The sequence below is a fragment of the Protopterus annectens genome, chromosome 7.part0 (assembly GCF_019279795.1).
Source record: "Protopterus annectens isolate FY-2018-M chromosome 7.part0, PAN1.0, whole genome shotgun sequence".
In the NCBI taxonomy this organism is placed as follows: Eukaryota; Metazoa; Chordata; order Ceratodontiformes; family Protopteridae; genus Protopterus; species Protopterus annectens.
In genome coordinates, this window is record NC_056739.1 from 207,590,868 (window position 1) to 207,609,672 (window position 18,805).

The 18,805-nt window shown below is 40.4% G+C and overlaps 1 protein-coding gene across 1 annotated transcript in view; it reads right to left on the minus strand.

Annotated features, from left to right (window-relative positions):
• DVL2 (dishevelled segment polarity protein 2) overlaps positions 1 to 16,491 on the minus strand; it is a 1,986,500-nt gene extending 1,970,009 nt beyond the window's left edge. Inside the window, exon 1 of the mRNA XM_044076705.1 lies at positions 15,738 to 16,491. Coding sequence (XP_043932640.1) covers positions 15,738 to 15,898 — 161 coding nt within the window. The 5' untranslated portion in view covers positions 15,899 to 16,491. The remainder of the gene's footprint in view (positions 1 to 15,737) is intronic.
• Between the last annotated feature and the right edge of the window lie 2,314 nt (positions 16,492 to 18,805).

The window sequence follows — 18,805 nt, forward strand, 5'->3', positions numbered from 1 at the left end:
CCATCCCAAAGAATACAAACATAGTCTAGGAATCTTGTATAATATGTTATATACCTGAACCAATTGGATTCCATAATGTACTTTTTCTCCCAATGGTATAGTACTAGGTTGGCATATGGGGGGCACATGCCACCCCCATAGCCACACCACTCTCCTGCTTGTAGTACAAACAATTGAAAAACATATAATTACTTTGCAATGTAATTTCTAAAAATTCCATGACCAAGTTAGTAGTATTGGCATCCAAATATCTGACTTCTGTCAATACTTCCTGGAACCATTCAAGGCCTAACCCGTGTGGAATACTGGGGAATAATTCAACCACGTCAACTGTAACCATAATTACTGTGTCACTGTATTTTTCCTTGGTCATATTCCTAAGAAAATTCCATGAATCTTTGGTAATATGCTTTAATATACCTACAAATCTCTTAAGGTGGTAATCTACAAATATGGCCAATGGTTCTGTGACGTACCCTGCCCCAGACACTATTGGTCTAAAGGCCAATTTGTCTATTCCCTTGTGTGTTTTAGGTATCCCGAATATTACCAGAATACGTGGTTTTTCTACATACAAGTCGTACGTCTTATCAATTACTCCCTGTAACAAATTATCCTTTAAATAGTACTGCATCTTTGCACATGCCATGTTGATCTCATTTATGGATGAGAAACTATATTTCTCATCATTTAGAATTTCAAACATTGTGGTTTCGTAACCAATCATGTACATAAGCACCACTCCTCCCCCCTTATCAGGTTTCATAATTCTAAGCTTATTTTGAACCAATTCCTGAATCAAATTTTCTTCCAAGGGAGTAAAATTTCTCCCCGTTTCCTTATAATTCTTGATTTTTCTAATATCTTGTTCCACTAACTCTTTGTATATTCTCAAAACAGGGTTAAGGGGGGGGGGATAAAAGTACTGGGTCTTCTCAAATCTTGCACTTGCCTACTACTTCCTTTGAAAAGCAATTTAAGGTTCAACTTTCTCAAGAATAACTTTAATGTGGTTAATACCCTGGTGGAACTAAATGGTCTACTGGGTACAAATTGAAAACCCTTAGTAAGTAGTGGAAAGTGTTCACTTCTTATCTCCAAGTCTGTAAAGTTACAGATGTTGAAATTATTTTTAGTCACTTTCCTACCATTCTCCATTACCTCTATATTCACAGTGATCATCCTGGCCTACCTTTCTATGTACTGTCCTCTCCCTTGAATGTTCCTCATAAAATTCCTGTTGTTGTTCCAACCTCCCCCCCCCCTGCCCCTCCTCCCCTGAAACTGACTGTCTGTATTGTACATGCTGTACTATCCTTGCTTCTGTGCAATTTTCTCACTTCTCCTTAGGGTGGGTTCCTCTAAAGGGATAGTGTGCCCAGTACTAGAATTCCTGTTTTCCCGAGTAAATACTTCTTCATGCAAGTCCTCACCTTCCCAATTCCTAAAATTGTAAGCCCTCTTTGGGGGTGGATAAGCTTTCCTCTCCCTATATTCAATTAAGTCCCTTTGTAGTTTGCTTAACTTTCATGCAAGCACATTCTCCTATTTCCCTAAATACAGCACTGCATTTCATTTTCTCAACTTGGTAAAGACCGTCACATGTTAATTTGTCATGCAAAACATTTACTTCTTTAATAACATTGTCTCTCTGAATCTCATAATTTCTAATCATTAACTTCAATAAACTCTAATCCAAAAGTTCCTTGTGGAAAGTACTATTAATATCAAAATCGTTGGGGTATTAACAGAGCCGTAGCCCCTTCAGTACTCTCCCAACTGCTACACATTCATTTAAACAGTCTATCTCAAGCTGAATAGTTTTCAATTGTAACAGTTTCTCCTTAAATACCTGGAGAAGATCACTGTACGTTTCCTGCACTTGAGGTCTGTCCTCAGAAAGACGCTCATTTTTCGAAAATGAAATCGGTTTTGCTTAAGTCCTGGTTATTATTCATAATATTAACTGTCCCAGCATTTGCTGAATGCAAACGCACATCCACCATACTCAAAGTAGTCTCCCTCAACTGTCCAGCTCCATTCCGATTGGTCAATATGCCAACGTCACACAACTGATGCTGGTTACCTGGAAACACCTGCGGACTGTTTCTAATCAATGAATTCTGTGTCACAGCTATTTGAGTTAGTATCTCAAACATTTTGTTAAATTCTCCCCTTGTAACTAAAGAATTGTCATTCGAATCCTCACTGTCAAGAAACACTCTAGGTATTTCCTTGAGTGTAGAGTTATCCGCTCCTTCAGCCATGGTGTCAAAAACAGCCAAAAACCAAACAGCGAAATGTAACCAATAACAGAAAATAGACACCACAGCTTCCAAAGCAGCAATTTATTACCTATACAGTCCGTTCGACTCAGCATAGCTCCAACAGGATAAAACCCTTCCAGCAGAATAAAAAACAGTCACAAATGCTCACAGAGCATGAGAAATAATTCACTGGAACAAGTGTATTCACACCAATTCAGTTATAAATCCACAAGGTACAATATAGAAGTTAAGCGCTTTCACCTAACCAAATGTCAGGCTTCTTCACAACAATATTATAACTTCTAAGTCCTGCTAATATAGGTGCACATTTTAAAATGAGCCAATAGTAATACCTCAAATAACTCTGACAGCAGTTTTAAAAAAAGACATACCACATTTCACAAAAAAACATATTGCTAAGATGTTACATATTACAACATACAAATGTAACTTCAGTAATGCATAAATACTGCAAAGAGATTGTTATTTACAAGATATACTAACTGTTGTCATAATTTAGCTGATTTGCCCCAACTATAATTTTAAGTTTATGGTTATAGAACAAATAGTGGGTGAAGCCAGGGGAGGCAATTGGGAAAGTAAGCTGGAGTACAGGGAACTATACAGGCAGATAAAACTTGATGCTGGAAAGCCCACTGGCTTGAATGACTGCATCAGTATTTCCAGTGTTTTGAAATGAAAATCTGCTAAATTATGACAACAGTTAGTATATCTTGTTAACAAAGTCGCTTTGCAGTACTTATGTATTACTGAAGTTACATTTGTATGCTGTAATATGTAACATCTTAAGAATGTCTTTTTATTTGCAAAATGTGGTACGTCTTTTTAAAACTGCTGTCAGAGTTAAGTGAGGTATTACTATTGGCTCATTTGAAAATATGCACCTATATTAGCAGGACTTAGAACTTACAATATTGTTCTGAAGAAGCCTGACATTTGGTTAGGTGAAAACGCTTGACTTCTATTTTGTACCTTGTGGATTTAGAACTGAATTGGTGTGAATACACTTGTGCCAGTGAATTATTTCTCATGCTCTGTGAGCATTTGTGACTGTTTTTTATTCTGCTGGAAGGGTTTTATCCTGTTGGAGCTGTGCTGAGTCGAACAGACTGCACGGGTAATAAATTGCTGCTTTGGAAGCGGTGGTGTCTATTTTCTGTTATTGGTAACGTTTCGCTGTTTGGTATACAGCACTAAATATTAATTTGCTAAACTGAACAACATTACAGCTATCATATGGACCTCTGCTCAATCTATGAATGCAAGTGAATATCTGTTTTAATCAAAACTTGTAAGGGCACTTAAAATCAAGGACTACACAGTGGCTGGACAACTGCATGCTGCATTAGATGACTGCTTTAAACAAAATCACAAATATGCAAGTTTCAACTCTATTTTAGGTAAATCACTACCCATTCTGTCAAAACATGCTTCTACTATGCATGAGTGATGTCACTAACCATTTATTTAGGAGTTAGGAAAGGGTGCATTACAAGTAAGCTAGTCGTTTATATGTTTATATATTATGGTATGCATACATCAGTACTTCTAATTATGTGAATTTTGAATAAAATGACAATATGATCACATACACAATTTATATTACACATGTATATATACACATGCCATAAAGATGCACTGTCTACATTTTATTAGGTACACACATGTATGTTTGTGTCTAAATATACTAGACACACACACACACCCCTATTATTCAGCACTCGCCCTCCAATGACATGAATATCAAATCTGATGGATCCTCAGCATCAGCAAGCTCAGCTCAGGACAGCTACGGGGGGGGGGGTCAATTAGTTACCTTTGAGGACTACTCTATTTTTATTCAAGGTTTCCTAAACTCTTGAAATCCAGAACTAAAATCATGCCATGTGTTTTTTGCAAATCTGTAATGCCACACCCCCCACACCAATCTCAACAAATGGAGCTAAAAAGTGACCCTAAAAACAAATTTAACAACTCCAAAAATTATTTCTAAGGAGCCAATAATTCACCAGTTCGGAACATGACATACAAGTATAAATCTGTGCCAAAACAGGTGAATGGACTTCACTCTGTGGATTATCCTCAGCAAAAGCAGAGCTACTTATCGAAGCTGGGAGTGTACACAGGGGAAAAAAAATTTGCAGGGAGGCATTGATACTAGTATATCATTTAAATATGCTGACTAAAATTTATTTTTAATCATACTGTTAAGTATGCATTTGTGAAAGCATAATTTTCTTAAGTGATCTTAAAGTGACACAGCAACATACTTTTCTTAAATATGCTCCCCACACACACACAAGACTACAGTAACAAAATCACTTGTACACTTAACGCTAAGCCCCCTCCATGGCGTTTTCATAAACCACTGCCAATCCAGCATTTCTTCCACATCAAGTCTTCACTTACTTAACACCCATCATACAAAGCAGCTAATTTAAGCCAACATGTAAATAATGTAAACAGATACAGACTAAATCTCAAATAGCATATCCATTTCTTCCAATACTTGTTTTGTACTGACACGAAAAAATCCAAATATCAATCTGCAACCAGTGCTTGAAATTGTTTTATTTACTGTTTGTTCCTTCTGAACGTCATCAGTGGAGATTTTCTCCCTGGACTGTAACTGAAAAGAAGCCTTTTGGAGCTCAATCAGCCTTTCCCAGTTAAAATAATACATAGCAAGTAAAAGAATTCAGTGGACTATACATTTTTAAAACACAAAGCGGACACAAGACCTCTCAGTAACCTGGCCCCTTGAGAACGCAAAGACTCATAATACTAAAACTGCACCCACTGCAATCAACTGAGTGTGTCAAAATGCAAAAATGGGGGCAGTGTCAGCACTGCAGAAGCTAACCTAAACACAGGCCAACTGCTATCAAACCTCTAAATAAACCCTGCTACCATGTCACAATACCTCAGTGCCGCAGAAGTCCATATTTCCAAAAATGCTTCTACTGGGCAGCTAAAAGAAATAGGCGGACCAGGGACCTGTTCTTCCAGCTGTAACAGATAACAAACGTACAGACTCTTGCAGATGTTGAAATCAAAAACATAACCCTGTTACCCAGTGGGAAAATGCAAATAGTAAAGTCAAACACAGTAGTTATATTAGGATAAATCAAGTTATTTTACTGTTCCCTGAAACCACAATGGTGTGACCAGCAAAGAACCAAAAATGCAGCTATTACAAATATCAACCAAGCCGAGCAAAAGAACAAGTACCCCACACCAAGCAATATGCCACATCTACCACCAATGCTCATACAGCAATTTACATACCCACACTGTGCCACAGCCATTCAGCCACACCAGACTATACTCAAGAACTTCAAAACACATAATCATTCCACTGACATCCAGGCCACCACAGCTTGGATAAATAAATGCCTTAAATAGAAGCTGCACTGGAACAGAGAGATCATCAATCAATATTTTACATACCATACCTCAGAATGTAGCTTGTCACATTAATTCCCTAAAAATCAAGCTCTCTCTGTTCAGATAATGCACATGTTTATCAGTAACCTCCGCCTTATTTATAATAATAATATCCTAATACTTAGCTATAATTTTACTATGTATTTTATCTGCTCTGCTTAACACCACGTGTTTCATTATGTAGAATGCCTAGTTCTTTAAGCAATGCAACAATATAAACAAATGCACACAGATATGCGCAAGCGCGCACACACACCATTTACTTCTTAAATAGTGCCCTTAAGGGGAAACAATTATCTGCAAACGTGGACTTTTTAAAGTTTTTAAAAAGGAAACAAATACATAAAAATAGGGTGTCCTCTGCACTACCTGATAATCGTCCATCTCATGGTGGTCTACGATGGAACCTACCAGCATACCACATCTGTTAATAAATATGGGGACACACAGCAGCTCGTTTGGAAAGAACAGAGACTGACAGTTATTTTGATAGAGTTTCTCCACAAGTACTGCTAATGCTTCACATAATGTGATGTCAGCAAGCAAACAGCATTACCATACCATTTCACAAACCAGCAAGAAGTCTCAATATTTCCCAACTAGTTGCCCCAAGAGAGTTCCTAATGTGAGACATCCCACGGCAGGCACCTTGTTTCAGTTTAGTACCTTCTAAAGAACCTCAGAGTTTATAAACTGCTTATAGGTTCATTGGTGGTTACGGGGCTACTGACCCGAAGGTCTTTATAAGCCTAGCCGTGTGCCCACTATAATACCAGAGAAACCCAATATAAAGGATCTTGCCTAAGATCTTGGTTAGCAACGACAGCACATATCTAGGAGGGTCATAGGTGAAATTTCCGACAGGAATTTATTGTTTCCCATCCGGTCTACGCTTATAATACAGTCATAGATGGGCTTTATTTGATGTGCACTGGCAGTCTATTCCAGAGAAGTGGCAACCTCTGAGACACATATCCATCTCTACAGCAGGTCCTACTTATGCCGCAGGGCAGGTTAAGGTCCTTGGAGCAGGTGACCCTGGTCCCACTAGACTTGCAGAATTTCCATTATGTTTGGATCAGAGATTGCTCTGTAGGCCAGGCACAAGTCTCCTCTAAGTAGTCTGTACACTACTGAGTATAGTGAGAGTGACTTCAGTCTATCAATCAATGTATGTCATGTGGCAGAGACCCTGAATTTTTTTTGTTAGAAATCTCAGACATCTCTCAAGTTGCTGCAGGTGCCTGGTAAGGTACATACCAAAGGAAGCATTGTACTCAATTACTGGCCTGATGAAGGTGGACTACAGGGGTTATATGACCTCTTTCGCTCTTAATACAATGCCTTTGCCAATGATGTGTATGACATAGAATGCCTTCCTTACCACAATAGACACAGGTCAGTCAAAGTTTAGACTATAGTCAACTTGCGTTCCCAAGTCTCTCACTACTGAATTGTTACTTAGGGTATTATTATCAATATGATATCTCTGCAGACTATCATTTTTACCTAAAGGGATAATAATGCATGTTTTGCATCGAGTTTGAGTCCATGGCTTTGGCACCGATCACTGGTTTGGGCAAGTCCCTCCTGAAGTATAGTGACATTGCTTGGGGAGTCAATTATTGCACTTAACTTGCAGAAGTCAGCAGTCAGTCAGCCACAGCCCCTCTGTTTTGGCATGAACTGCTGAGAAGTATATTCTAAACAGGGGGTCCAGCACTGACCCCTACGGAACCTCACTGGTGAAAGGTCTGCTAGTTAATGTAAAGTCTCCAACTTTAATGGAGTGTGATCTGTCGGTGAGCCAGGTAGCGACCCACCTGACGACATAACTGTTGACATTCAACTGGGAGAGAATTTACCAATGATGCCCGAATGTGGGATTATATCAAAGGTCTTGGCTAAGTCAAGGTAGGCTGTATGCACAGGTATGCCATCATCTATAGCTCTGGTGGCGTATTCAAAGAAGTCCACCAGGTTTAACAGGCATGACCTGCCTTAGACAAAAAGTGTCGGATCAAGTGATTGGAGATCACCTATATCCTTATTTATAACATCCATGATGATTTGTTCCATGGCTTTACAAACAAGGCTGGTTAAACTTATGGGTTTGTAGTTCCAAGGGTCTGTTGCCATACCCACTTTATGACGGGGGATGACGGTTGCCATTTTTCACTCATCAGGGGAAAAAAGCCAGTACTTGGACTATGACTGAAGGCAGTACCTAATGGAGTTGCTAACTCATGTTTTATCCCATTTAAAATGCAATCTGGGATGCCATCTGGTCCCACAGATGCTGTGGTTTTGACCTTGGAATGAGCATTAATTACTTGCTGTTTGGAGAATGCTCTGTTGAATGTCTGAAGGGGACGGGGGGTGGTGAATTTTAACCAAAACTGTCAACTAAACAGGTTAGCTATTTTCACAGGATCCGTGTGTGAGATGCCATCCACAGCTAATTCAGTACACACCTGCGTCCTACTTTTTAGGTTACGAATATAGCTGAAGAATACCTCGGGGTTATCCTTTGTTATGGTCGCTAATTTTTTTCTGAAGTTGCCCTTAGAAGATTTTACAAGTTGTCTTGTTTGTTCAAGCAGAGGGCGGCATTATTCTAATTCTGGGGCCTCTCTTTTTTTACTCTAAGACAGCAATTTCTTCCTCTTGTGGTATAACTTATTAATGCTAGATGTCCACCAGGGAGGCTTGCTTTTTTTTTTCTGAAGATCTTGTTTTAATCCTATCAGGTACAACTGTGCCAATATATTTGTAAAAGACATTTGTGTACACCATAGTATAACTGTCAAGGACATCTGCAAGAACTGGAGTATGTAAATTATTTATGCCACCCCTTATGAGAGTACAACTAGCTTTAGTGAAATTTTTTAGCCCGATTTCACCTAAGAGGGGTTCATGTGTTACAGTCAACTTCAAATGTGACGGATATGTGATCAGATTTAACCAATGAGGGTCCAGGTCACCCATGTTGACGAGGAACAGGTTGAGAATATTTGAGCCCCTTGTAGGGCTGCATACTATTTGTTCCATTCATTGGTGTTAACAAAGTCCACTAACTTTTATGCAAGCATGTTGGTACTTGTATAAATTTCCCAGTCAATGGACGAATAGTTAATCTCGCCCATTACTAGAGTGTTTGGTTATAATTTGATTGACTCAAGTAAAGTAGGTCCAAATAAACAGTGTAGGTAATTTGGTTCACTGAAGGGGACCTATAGCCAATGAGGACTTGAAGAGGGTGTCTTACCCACAGTTAGCTGAACATGGATAACTCAATGGAGTTTCTTGTCTAACCAGTCTAGAGATGTATTTATTTTTGATGAAGACAGATACTCCTCCTCCTCTGGTTCTCACAAGTGCATTTTGCGGCATGAAAGTACAGAATACATTCTAGCCTTGCAAGGGCGGGGTACTTTCTGCTGCCCTGAGCCAAGTTTCCATGACTGCACAGACATCAGCATCCTCCAGGGAGTACAGTTTCTAATTTAATTTAAACTCCTAGTGTTCAGCAACGTAACCTTTAATTTATTTGTGATATTTTCATGTCAGAAATTTTGTTCTTGAGACCTTGCCTAAAAAAGGCACTATGGAGGAGGCAAGTGCCTTAGCCAATAACCGAAAGCCTAGAGGTGAAAAGTGAAAACCCTCTCTGGCAAAGCAGCATAGTCTATTAACCATGTCATCCCAGGCCGAGAGGAACTGGATCCCCTTAGAAGGACACCAGAAACTAAGCCAATTGTTGAAGTCAATCATTTTTTGTTTATAATGTGGTATCATCGTAGTTTAGAGTAGAATGCTGCTCAAGGATAGGGAGGACCTGCCTAGGACACATATTCATAGAGCTCAATCATGTCTCTCTTCATACAGTCCAGTGAGATGCATCAAGTCATTCACACCAACATGAACTACGATGGAGTCATAACGGTACTTGTTGTTGAGAGACTTGAATTCATGTGTGATCTGATGGATCCTGGCACTCAGTAAACAGCTGACCATAACCTTTTCCTTGTCCAGCCTGGTTACTGGGACATCTGCGTGCCTCACAATGGAGTCACCTATGACTAAAATTTGGTTTAGATGCACTTTGCCTTAAGAGGCTTATTTGGTGAGACACTGGTGCTTGTGTTTCTATGTAGACTCCTGTAGGTGCTGTATTAGGTGTAGCACATTTGTTTGGAAGGTCTCTTATTTAGGTAGGTTACTGGTGAGTACTTCTGCATATGATGGTTTGTGTGTTCAGTGCATGGTTTACGTAGAAGGTTTAGTATGGGAGATGATGACTTGTTTAGTGTTACTGTTCTGTGAGCGAGAGAGCAAGGATTCCCAATTCTTAGTGTAGATGCATCTCTCACAAATTGTACTGGGGTGACTTAGGAGTACATGACTGTTAGTGTACATGAGGCAGCTGCTACACTGCCTCAGGACACCCATATCAAAATCGGGCTGGTAGGAGAAATAGAGGATAACTGACCATCCATAATGCTACATTAAATCTTTTCTGGTGGTCCCCTGCCATAAACAAACAAACTATACAACAGCAGGAAGAAACTGTTGCAAAAAAGAGGAAAATCCAAGGATGCAAAAAACTCTCTTACCAGCCTCAATAAGAAGCTGAGGTCCCTCATAAAATCCTCCACAGCTAGTTACAAAAATAAAATTGCCAAATATTCCAAAGACAACCCAAAAGCATTCTACAGTTATGTCAAGAATCTAAAATGGCAATGCTCAGATCTGCTCTGAACTACAACAGAATGGCATTAAATATACTGATCCCACGGATACTGCCAATATCCTGGCATATCAATTTAGTAACAACTTCAGCCCCTAAAGGGCCCATCTCAATACCAAAAGATTACCAAATTCAGATAATCACGGCCACACAGAAACCACACTCTCCAAAGCTAAGAATACAGCATCCATGGGACCAGATGACATCCTGAGCTGTGTACTACATGAACTACAAAATGAAATGGCACCTCACCCAAGTGTCATGTTTAATCATAGCCTCACCTCAGGCTTCATGCCCACCGAGTGGTGCATAGCTACAGTTATCCCACTCTACAAGGGGGGATCCACCTTGGATCCTGGGAACTACCGTCCCATCAGTTTGACGAGCCTGATCTGCAAGGGCATGGAACAAATTATCACGGAACTTATAAAACAAAGGCAAAACAAAGACATTGGCAACCTTCAAACACAGGACGCCACCCAGTTTGGGTTCGTGAAGGGCCAATGTTGTCTCAAAGAAGTCAGTCAGGTTTAGGAATCAGTCTCCAGAGCTGGTGACGAGGGTAAGGCAGTCCACACAGCCTATCTGGACCTCACCATGGCATTCAACACCATCCCCCACTCTGGAATCATAGATAAACTTACGAAGCTGGACATAAATCCCTACATCACTCGATGGGTTGCCAACTGGCTTACTGACAGAACCCAAACTGTAAAAGTAGCAGACTCCAAATCCAGCTCCAGACAAGTGGCAAGTCGAGTACCTCAGGGTTCAGTCCTGGGACCGCTCTTGTTTGGCATCTACTTCTATGAAGTACAGTCCAACACTACGGGACTCTGGCTAACAAAGTTCACAGATGACTGCAAACTGGGAGCCATTATTGAATCCCCAAATGATGTGGATATTCTACAAAAGGGCCTTAAAGAAAACAGATGCTTGTTGCCAGAGCCATGGGCTCAAGATTAACACCAAGAAATGTAGTTATCCCCTTTGGGAAAAACCATGTACCCATGAATTACCATATAGGTGACAGTACACTAAACACCAAAAGTGTGATAAGAGACTTCAGGGACACAGGTGGACAGTGGTCTCACCTTCGATAACCACATCGCCACAATTGTCAGGAAATCCTTCTATGTGGCACACCTTATCACTAAGGACTTTTCATCCAGAAAAAAGGAGGTCATTGTCCCACTGTACTCATCCCTCATTAGACCCATTATAGAGTACAACACCCAGGTTGGTATGTACCTCACAAGATATCTGCAACAGCTGGAAAGGCCGCAGAAATCTCTCACTAAAAGAATCACAGGCCTAAAGCAGATGCCCTATGCGGACAGTCTAAAAAAAAACTCCAGCTATACTATGTGGCATATCGTCTACTCAGAGGCAATCTCTGCTTAACATACAAGGCTATGTCAAACCCTGAACTGTTGGACATGCTCCACTTAAAGAAATCCCAATCCCTCAGAGCTACACGCTCCACGGATCTAAACCTCGTCACCTGCAATTAACAAAACATGCTGGAGAGATAGGTTCCTGACTGAGAGACTCCCCATACTCTGGAATAGACTGCCCATACATGTCAAGCAGAGCACCTCCTTGGCCCTCTTCAAAAGGAACTTTGACGATTAGATGGGAGATAGGAAATTCACCCCGGGGATCACGTCAGTCGCCCTGCTAGACAGGGGTCCAGGAAAGTAAACATTGTGGGAAGAAATATCCAGAGAATTGTTATGGCTAGGCTTGTATAGGCCCTAGGGCCGATAGCCTAGTACCAACCTATAAACCCAAGTGTGGTACACCTGGTGCTCTAAACGGGGTCTATACTAATGGGGTGCTCTATAAAGGGTCTACACTAGTGGGAGCATTCTAAATGGTATGAGCCTATTTTAGATTTGGTGGTTTTGGGACTGTTTAAGGGGCAAAAGCGCAGCGGAGGTGCTCTCCGAGCAGCTAAGCGCAATTTAAGTACTTCTCAGCCGGATCATGGGCAGCTACTAAGGGAAAATGTATCTACTGCAGTTTTTGCATCTACAACCACCAGTGGTTGCCCCCCACTGTGCAGTGGCACACTACACATAAACAGATGACAACAGCAGAGCAGTGACTGGTCACCTAACTCTGTGGGACGATGTTAAAGCAAGCGCAAACCCACACAAGCAAAGGGCTTATGTAGCAGCAGTAAGCAAACTCAATTAAAGAATTTAACCAATAAAAAAAAATTCTCAAAACTAATCCTGTGCCAGCAACCCTCAATCAGATGAGTCCGAACAGCACTTTCCTGCCACAAGGGTGCAGGGGCCCTTCTCCAACAAAAGACAGCCTGGTTTAGTTTTCAGTTTAACAAACAGAACCAGATTCAGCATGTCTAAATCTAGTCCATGCTACAGCAGACAAAGTGCAACAAATCAGCAAGAACAGTTTAAAAAATCAGCAGTACAGCAAAAAACAGTTTAAAAAGTTAATTCTTTTTCTTGCATCTCATGCATAAAAATCCAAAATACAGTTTTAAATTGTACTAAGAAAGATTACTGGTATTAATCAGAACTTTGTATTTTACTGCTGATATATTGGTTAAGCTACTCATACCAATTACAATTCTGTCATCTACTACAGATGCAGTAATTTTGTTTTGAACCACTTTTACACATAGAAGAGATAGGATAGACCATGGTGGGTGCACAGCATAGGTTCAGTATTAATGTAGTGGGTCTGAGCTTATTCTGTTGATCCATGTCATAAGTGGCAAAAAGCTGCAAAAATTAAGACTACATGGTTTTGTAATTTTAAGACTGCACAACCTCATAATGTATTGCATACCTAAGGTGGTAAGGTGGTAAGAGATGCTTGAAGTTTTAACTTAGTTGCTCTCGAGCTGTTATGATGTTGTGAATAAACATTACCTGACTGTCTAAACTGGAGCTGTATCTTGGTATTTTCAAGACTATCAACAAATGTTACTGAGTAAACCATAGGCGCACAATCTTCCAGTGGATGAAAACAAAAAGAAATGAGTTCCATCAATTATAAAAGCAAACCAAATCACCAGAGTAAATCCACCAAGCTCAGAGTTCAGTGATCTTACCGTATCTGAACCGTTCAGCCCCCCACCAAATACCCATCACAGTCGTATGACTTCCCAAACCCTTTGGCGAGCCTGACTGGAGATAGAGGTTACAATGATTTCATGTGGTGACCTAGTAAGACAAAGGATCAGATGAAATCCAAGTGAATTCCTTACTGTACTCTAAATGCAAGAAGTCGTGACCATATGCATTCCTATTCATTTGCAGAAGGCCAAAGTATTACATTTGACTCCGTGATCAGCAAACTCAAATCTTTTGTGCCAAAAAGAAATAAAGTTCATAAAACAGCATACTTCTACAGATGTGTATAAACAAAGAGTGAACGTCTTGTTCTTTTTTTAAGACGGCTTAATGAACTGGCTGAAAATTGTACGTTTAGTAGCCTAAAGGATGAACAAAGAATAATCATCCCCTTTGGGAAAAACTCAGTTCCCACGAATAATCACATTGATGGTAGTCCACTGAAAACAGAAGGTGTTAGAGATCTGGGAACACAGGTTGACAGCAACCTCTCTTTTGACCACCACACTGCCATTGTTATCAGAAAGTCCTTCTGTGTGTCACATCTCATTACTAAGGGTTTTGCATCCAGGAAGAAAGAGGTCGTTGTCTCTCTCTACTCTTCTCTCATTAGGCCAATCATTGAGTACAATACCTCATTTGGTATGTAACTCACTAAACACCTGCAACAACTGGAGAGGCTGCAAAGGTACCGCACAAAGAGGATCCTAGACCTTAAACGTTTGTCATATATGGACATACTAAAAAAACTCCCAACTATTCTGTCTCATATTGCCTACTTAGAGGCGATCTCTGCTCGACTTACAAAGCCATGTCTGACCCAGCTCTGTTAGAAATGCTACGTCTAAAAAAAAATCCCAAATCCCTCTGCACCACATGCTCCAGAGACCTCAACCTCATTACCTCAATCAACAGAATATGCTGGTGGGACTGGTTCATAACTCAGACTGTCCATGCTATGGAACAGACTTTCCATACATGTCAAGCAGAACACTTCACTGGCCCTCTTCAAGAGAGATCTTGATGAGTGGATGGAAAATAGAAAATTCACCCCAGAGATCACTCCAGTGGCATTACTCAACAGAGCCACTGGGAACTCAGGTCGGGTGGCATGATGCCAAGGCAATCCTAGGGGCTAGGCTTGTAAAGGCCCCAGGGCCATTCACTTAGCACACACCTATGAACCTATAATGGCTGACATTGAAGCACCTCAAAAGTTACAACTTGAAGAATTTAATTTTAAAAAAGTGTGATAAATTGCCAGAGAGGCAACATTAGTTAAAAGGTAAAACTTTAAATCTGTCATTAACCAATACTTAAACATAAAAAAAGCATAATTCTGGTCACCAATTTAAACAAATGCATGAGATACAACAGCTACCACAAATGAGTCAAAGCAGTATGCATTATGTGGCAGAATGTGCAAGGATGTGACAAATGTGGCTGTTGTTTATAAAACAAGATTAGAGAGAGACCACTTCTGAAAATGAAATTAAATATAATCCAGCAAATAAAACTTTTTTATGCATTCAGTCGCTACTGTCTCTGATGGAGTGTATGTTAAGATTCCTATTCACGGAACTACTATCAAGATTGATATGATGGCTGACATTACTGCAATATCATTCACTGGGAGGGTGTTCATTTGTTTGAAAAGGGGTGCAAAACTACTACAAATATTAACCCATAAATCGATAACACTAGTGACAATTTAATCCTTGGTACATACAACAAAACACCACTTCCCAAGGCCAAAGCGGACTTGAATGCAGACCGAAAACTGCTGTTAAGAGGGGTGTGCACCTACCCTACTGGCAACATGTAGCATAGAGAAGAATAAAAATTGTCATTAAAGAAATTAAATTACTTTCTAAATCCCTAAGAATTCTATGAAATGGTCAAGGAACAAGGGTACTGTCTCAAAGACTGCCGAATAAAAAGAGCGATAATCTGCAACTACTAATAGTACAGTGCTGCTCTAACAATGTGACAACTGGTGTAAAAGTATGAAGGGGTTCGTACACAGACGCACTTTACCAATGAAATAAGATAAAATGGACAGCTACAACACTGGGTGCATATGATGTCTCACTATAGTAAAACGATCACATAAACAATACTGATGTTTCTGCACTGTCTCACCCAAAGTCCTGGTCCATGGACTTGAAGAAGAACTTATAACTGGGTTTGTTAAGGACCTGCTTAAAGTCTGCCAAAGTGATGCGTTCCGCTGGGATGGGAATTTTCACCAAGTACGGCGTCTCCTCCTCGTCCATATGGTAAATTATTTTCGTCTCGCCCATGCTTACAAACACTGGGGGAGGGGTCCACGCAACAACCGAACCGAACTGTTTAGCCCGACCCACGGGTTCTTGACCAAATGAAATCACTCTCCACTATCCGAGTCCACAGACCGCTGCTGCTAACAACCACGTACCACTATAACTAAATCCGAACTTACAACGAACAGCCAGACGGGACTGGACCACTTCACGGGTACAGCTAAAGGCAATCAAGCTTCTTAGATGCAAGTTTCTCACGACTTATGAAGTTCTCGCACTATGGCCAAACGGGGGCGCGCAAAGAGTTCGTTCTTCGCTCCCCGCAAATACCGATTTACATCCACACCCGCCGGTGTCGCGAGCCTCATAACAGATCCATGGGTTCAGATAAGTTATCTCAATCTCCGGCGCACAGCACACCCTTGCATACTGCGAGTAGTTTTCTTTCCCTTTCCACACATCTCGAAGACAACAAAACAGCACTTCTCAATGAAAGAAAAAAAAAAACTTTTCTCAGCGATCCAGCGCGGCGTCTGACGTTTTCGACGGGGGGACGTGGGCACGTGTAAACACCCCTCCAACTCAACACACCTCAGTCCGGGTATCGGTCTGACGGAGTGGATTCGGGCAGTGTGGTCTTTTAGGCACTACTTTTAATTCGTATTTATTTCTACACAGTACATTTCCAGTACACCTTTAATCTCTACAATCTTTGTGTGTTTTTGTTTTCTTTTTTAACAAACGAACTTCGCCACTTTAATGACTGCTATTGTTTGCTGACTGTAAAACCACGTTTTAGAAACAAATCAAATTTTAACGTCCCTGAAAATCTCGGACACTAAAGTAGTAGTACTGGGACTCTTATGCAGTCTCCGCAACTTAAAATAATAAGCTTGTCCGTTAATGGGAATTTAAGTGAAGCTATTAACAACGCAATGCACCGGCAAAATGTAAACACAGCACTCCCTTTCCCTCTTGGCTTCAGGAAGTGCGAATGTGTCAAGTAAGTTTGGAAGAAATTTATAAGTAAACTAATTTCGTGCTTGAGACTGCTTCACCTCACCCTCTACTTGCTTAGCCACCTAAAAGCGACGGCATTCAAGAATCAGTGTCAATGAAGTTATGGTTATCTGTTATAATCTATGCAGACCTAAATATTTTTGCCTTACATAAATTTCAACAGTACCTGATTCTGGCTCAAAATGTTGCTCTATTCCTCCCAAAACTGGCATTTTTGAGAAAAAGGTGACGGATTACAGATATTAAATAATTACAATAATTAAAGTCAATAGGCTTGTTTTTTGAAAGAGGAACTGGACAGGGTTGTCCCTTGTCACCTTTATTTGCTATTTATTTAGTACCTTTGGCTCACAAAATAAGGCACTCAGAAGTAAGGGGATGGTGATGAGAAAGAGGGCAAGAGAAGCTTGCTGTGTTTGCAGATGATATAATAATGTATCTGTCAAATCCAGAGAAGGATGTTAGTTGCTTATTTAGCTTGCTGAGGGAATATGGACATCTTTAGGTTTATCAGGTCAATGCTGACAAGACTAAAACATTAAGTGCAAACTATATGCCTATGTATGCAGTAGTAAATTAATTTCCTTGGTTATGGGGGGACATCAAATTTAAATATTTAGGAGTCTGGGTTTTGCAGAAATCTGAAGTTACACAAGGAGACCTGGGAGCAGGTTAGGTTAAAGATCCTCTTGCTACAAAAAATGACAGTTAGTGCATCATGATATCCAACTGAGAATGCAGGCTGATAAAATGTTCCACTGGTTTTATATGGAGCTCAAGCATTTGTTTTTGATCCATGATAGAGGTTTGGAACAAATTGATGAGTCTGTGTGTATGAGATTTATGTGGGAAAAATAGAGGTCAGAGTAAAATGGCAAAAAAATATACTAATGCCTGGACGTCCCAGGGGGGGTCCCATGTTAAAATATTTTAGGTCAGCACAATTGAAGGTGGTATAATTATTAAGTTCAGTTTCAGCTCCAAATGGAAATATTTCTTTTGGTTTCTGGAAATGTTAACAGAAGTTAATTCGTTCAGTAGGAATTTAGGAAAGTGAGATAGAAGGGATGATTGGCTCCTTAACACAAATGTATAAGATCCTAAAAAAAATCTTTCAGCTGAAAGAATATAGCGATTGGATTAAAAAACTGCCACAACTGTTAAATACAGGTTGCAGTGAAGTGTTGGCAAGGTGGGAAAGCTTTCTATTTTTGGGATGAATTGAAACAAAATGGGAAACACCTGGAATGTGTGGAAGTAGAGGTTCTCCCGTTCGATTCTCGGCTGGAGTGCGGGAAGTGCCTTCTGTGTGGAGTTTGTATGTCCTCCCCGCGGTTGGGTGGGCGTTCGAAAGACATGCATAAATGGGCGTGCCTTCGTTGAAGGTTGAACATCAAGCTAGCACCTCAGCGTTCGTCAAAATCTACTGCCAATCATTAGCGGACCGGAGGTCCGCTGTGGCAACCCCTAACCGGAAAAAGCCGAAAGACAACAACAAAGTCATAGGCTTCTTCAGCTCCATAAAAAGCATTGCAATTCACATTCTTTTACACTGTCAACTTCTGAAGTTAATAGTACTAATGTTTTAAAAAAAGTGTCCCTGATTGTCTGCATTTGTCCCCGATTCTAGAGAAGAGGTTGAGAGCTATGGTTACCTTCACTTCATGCTAGGGTTGCCACATTTTCAAAAAGTGTAAGTGGGACTTAATTTACATAAATGAGATTGGTAATGTACTAGTGAACTACCTCACAGAATGCACAGCAGCAAGTCCCACCCAAACTCCACCTTTCCCCCAAGATTTCCATCTTGACAGTGTGGTAAATCTACTAAATATTCATGAGTGTACCAGCATGAATATTGACATCTCTGTCATGCATCCATTGATATGTCCAGAAGTACTCATACGT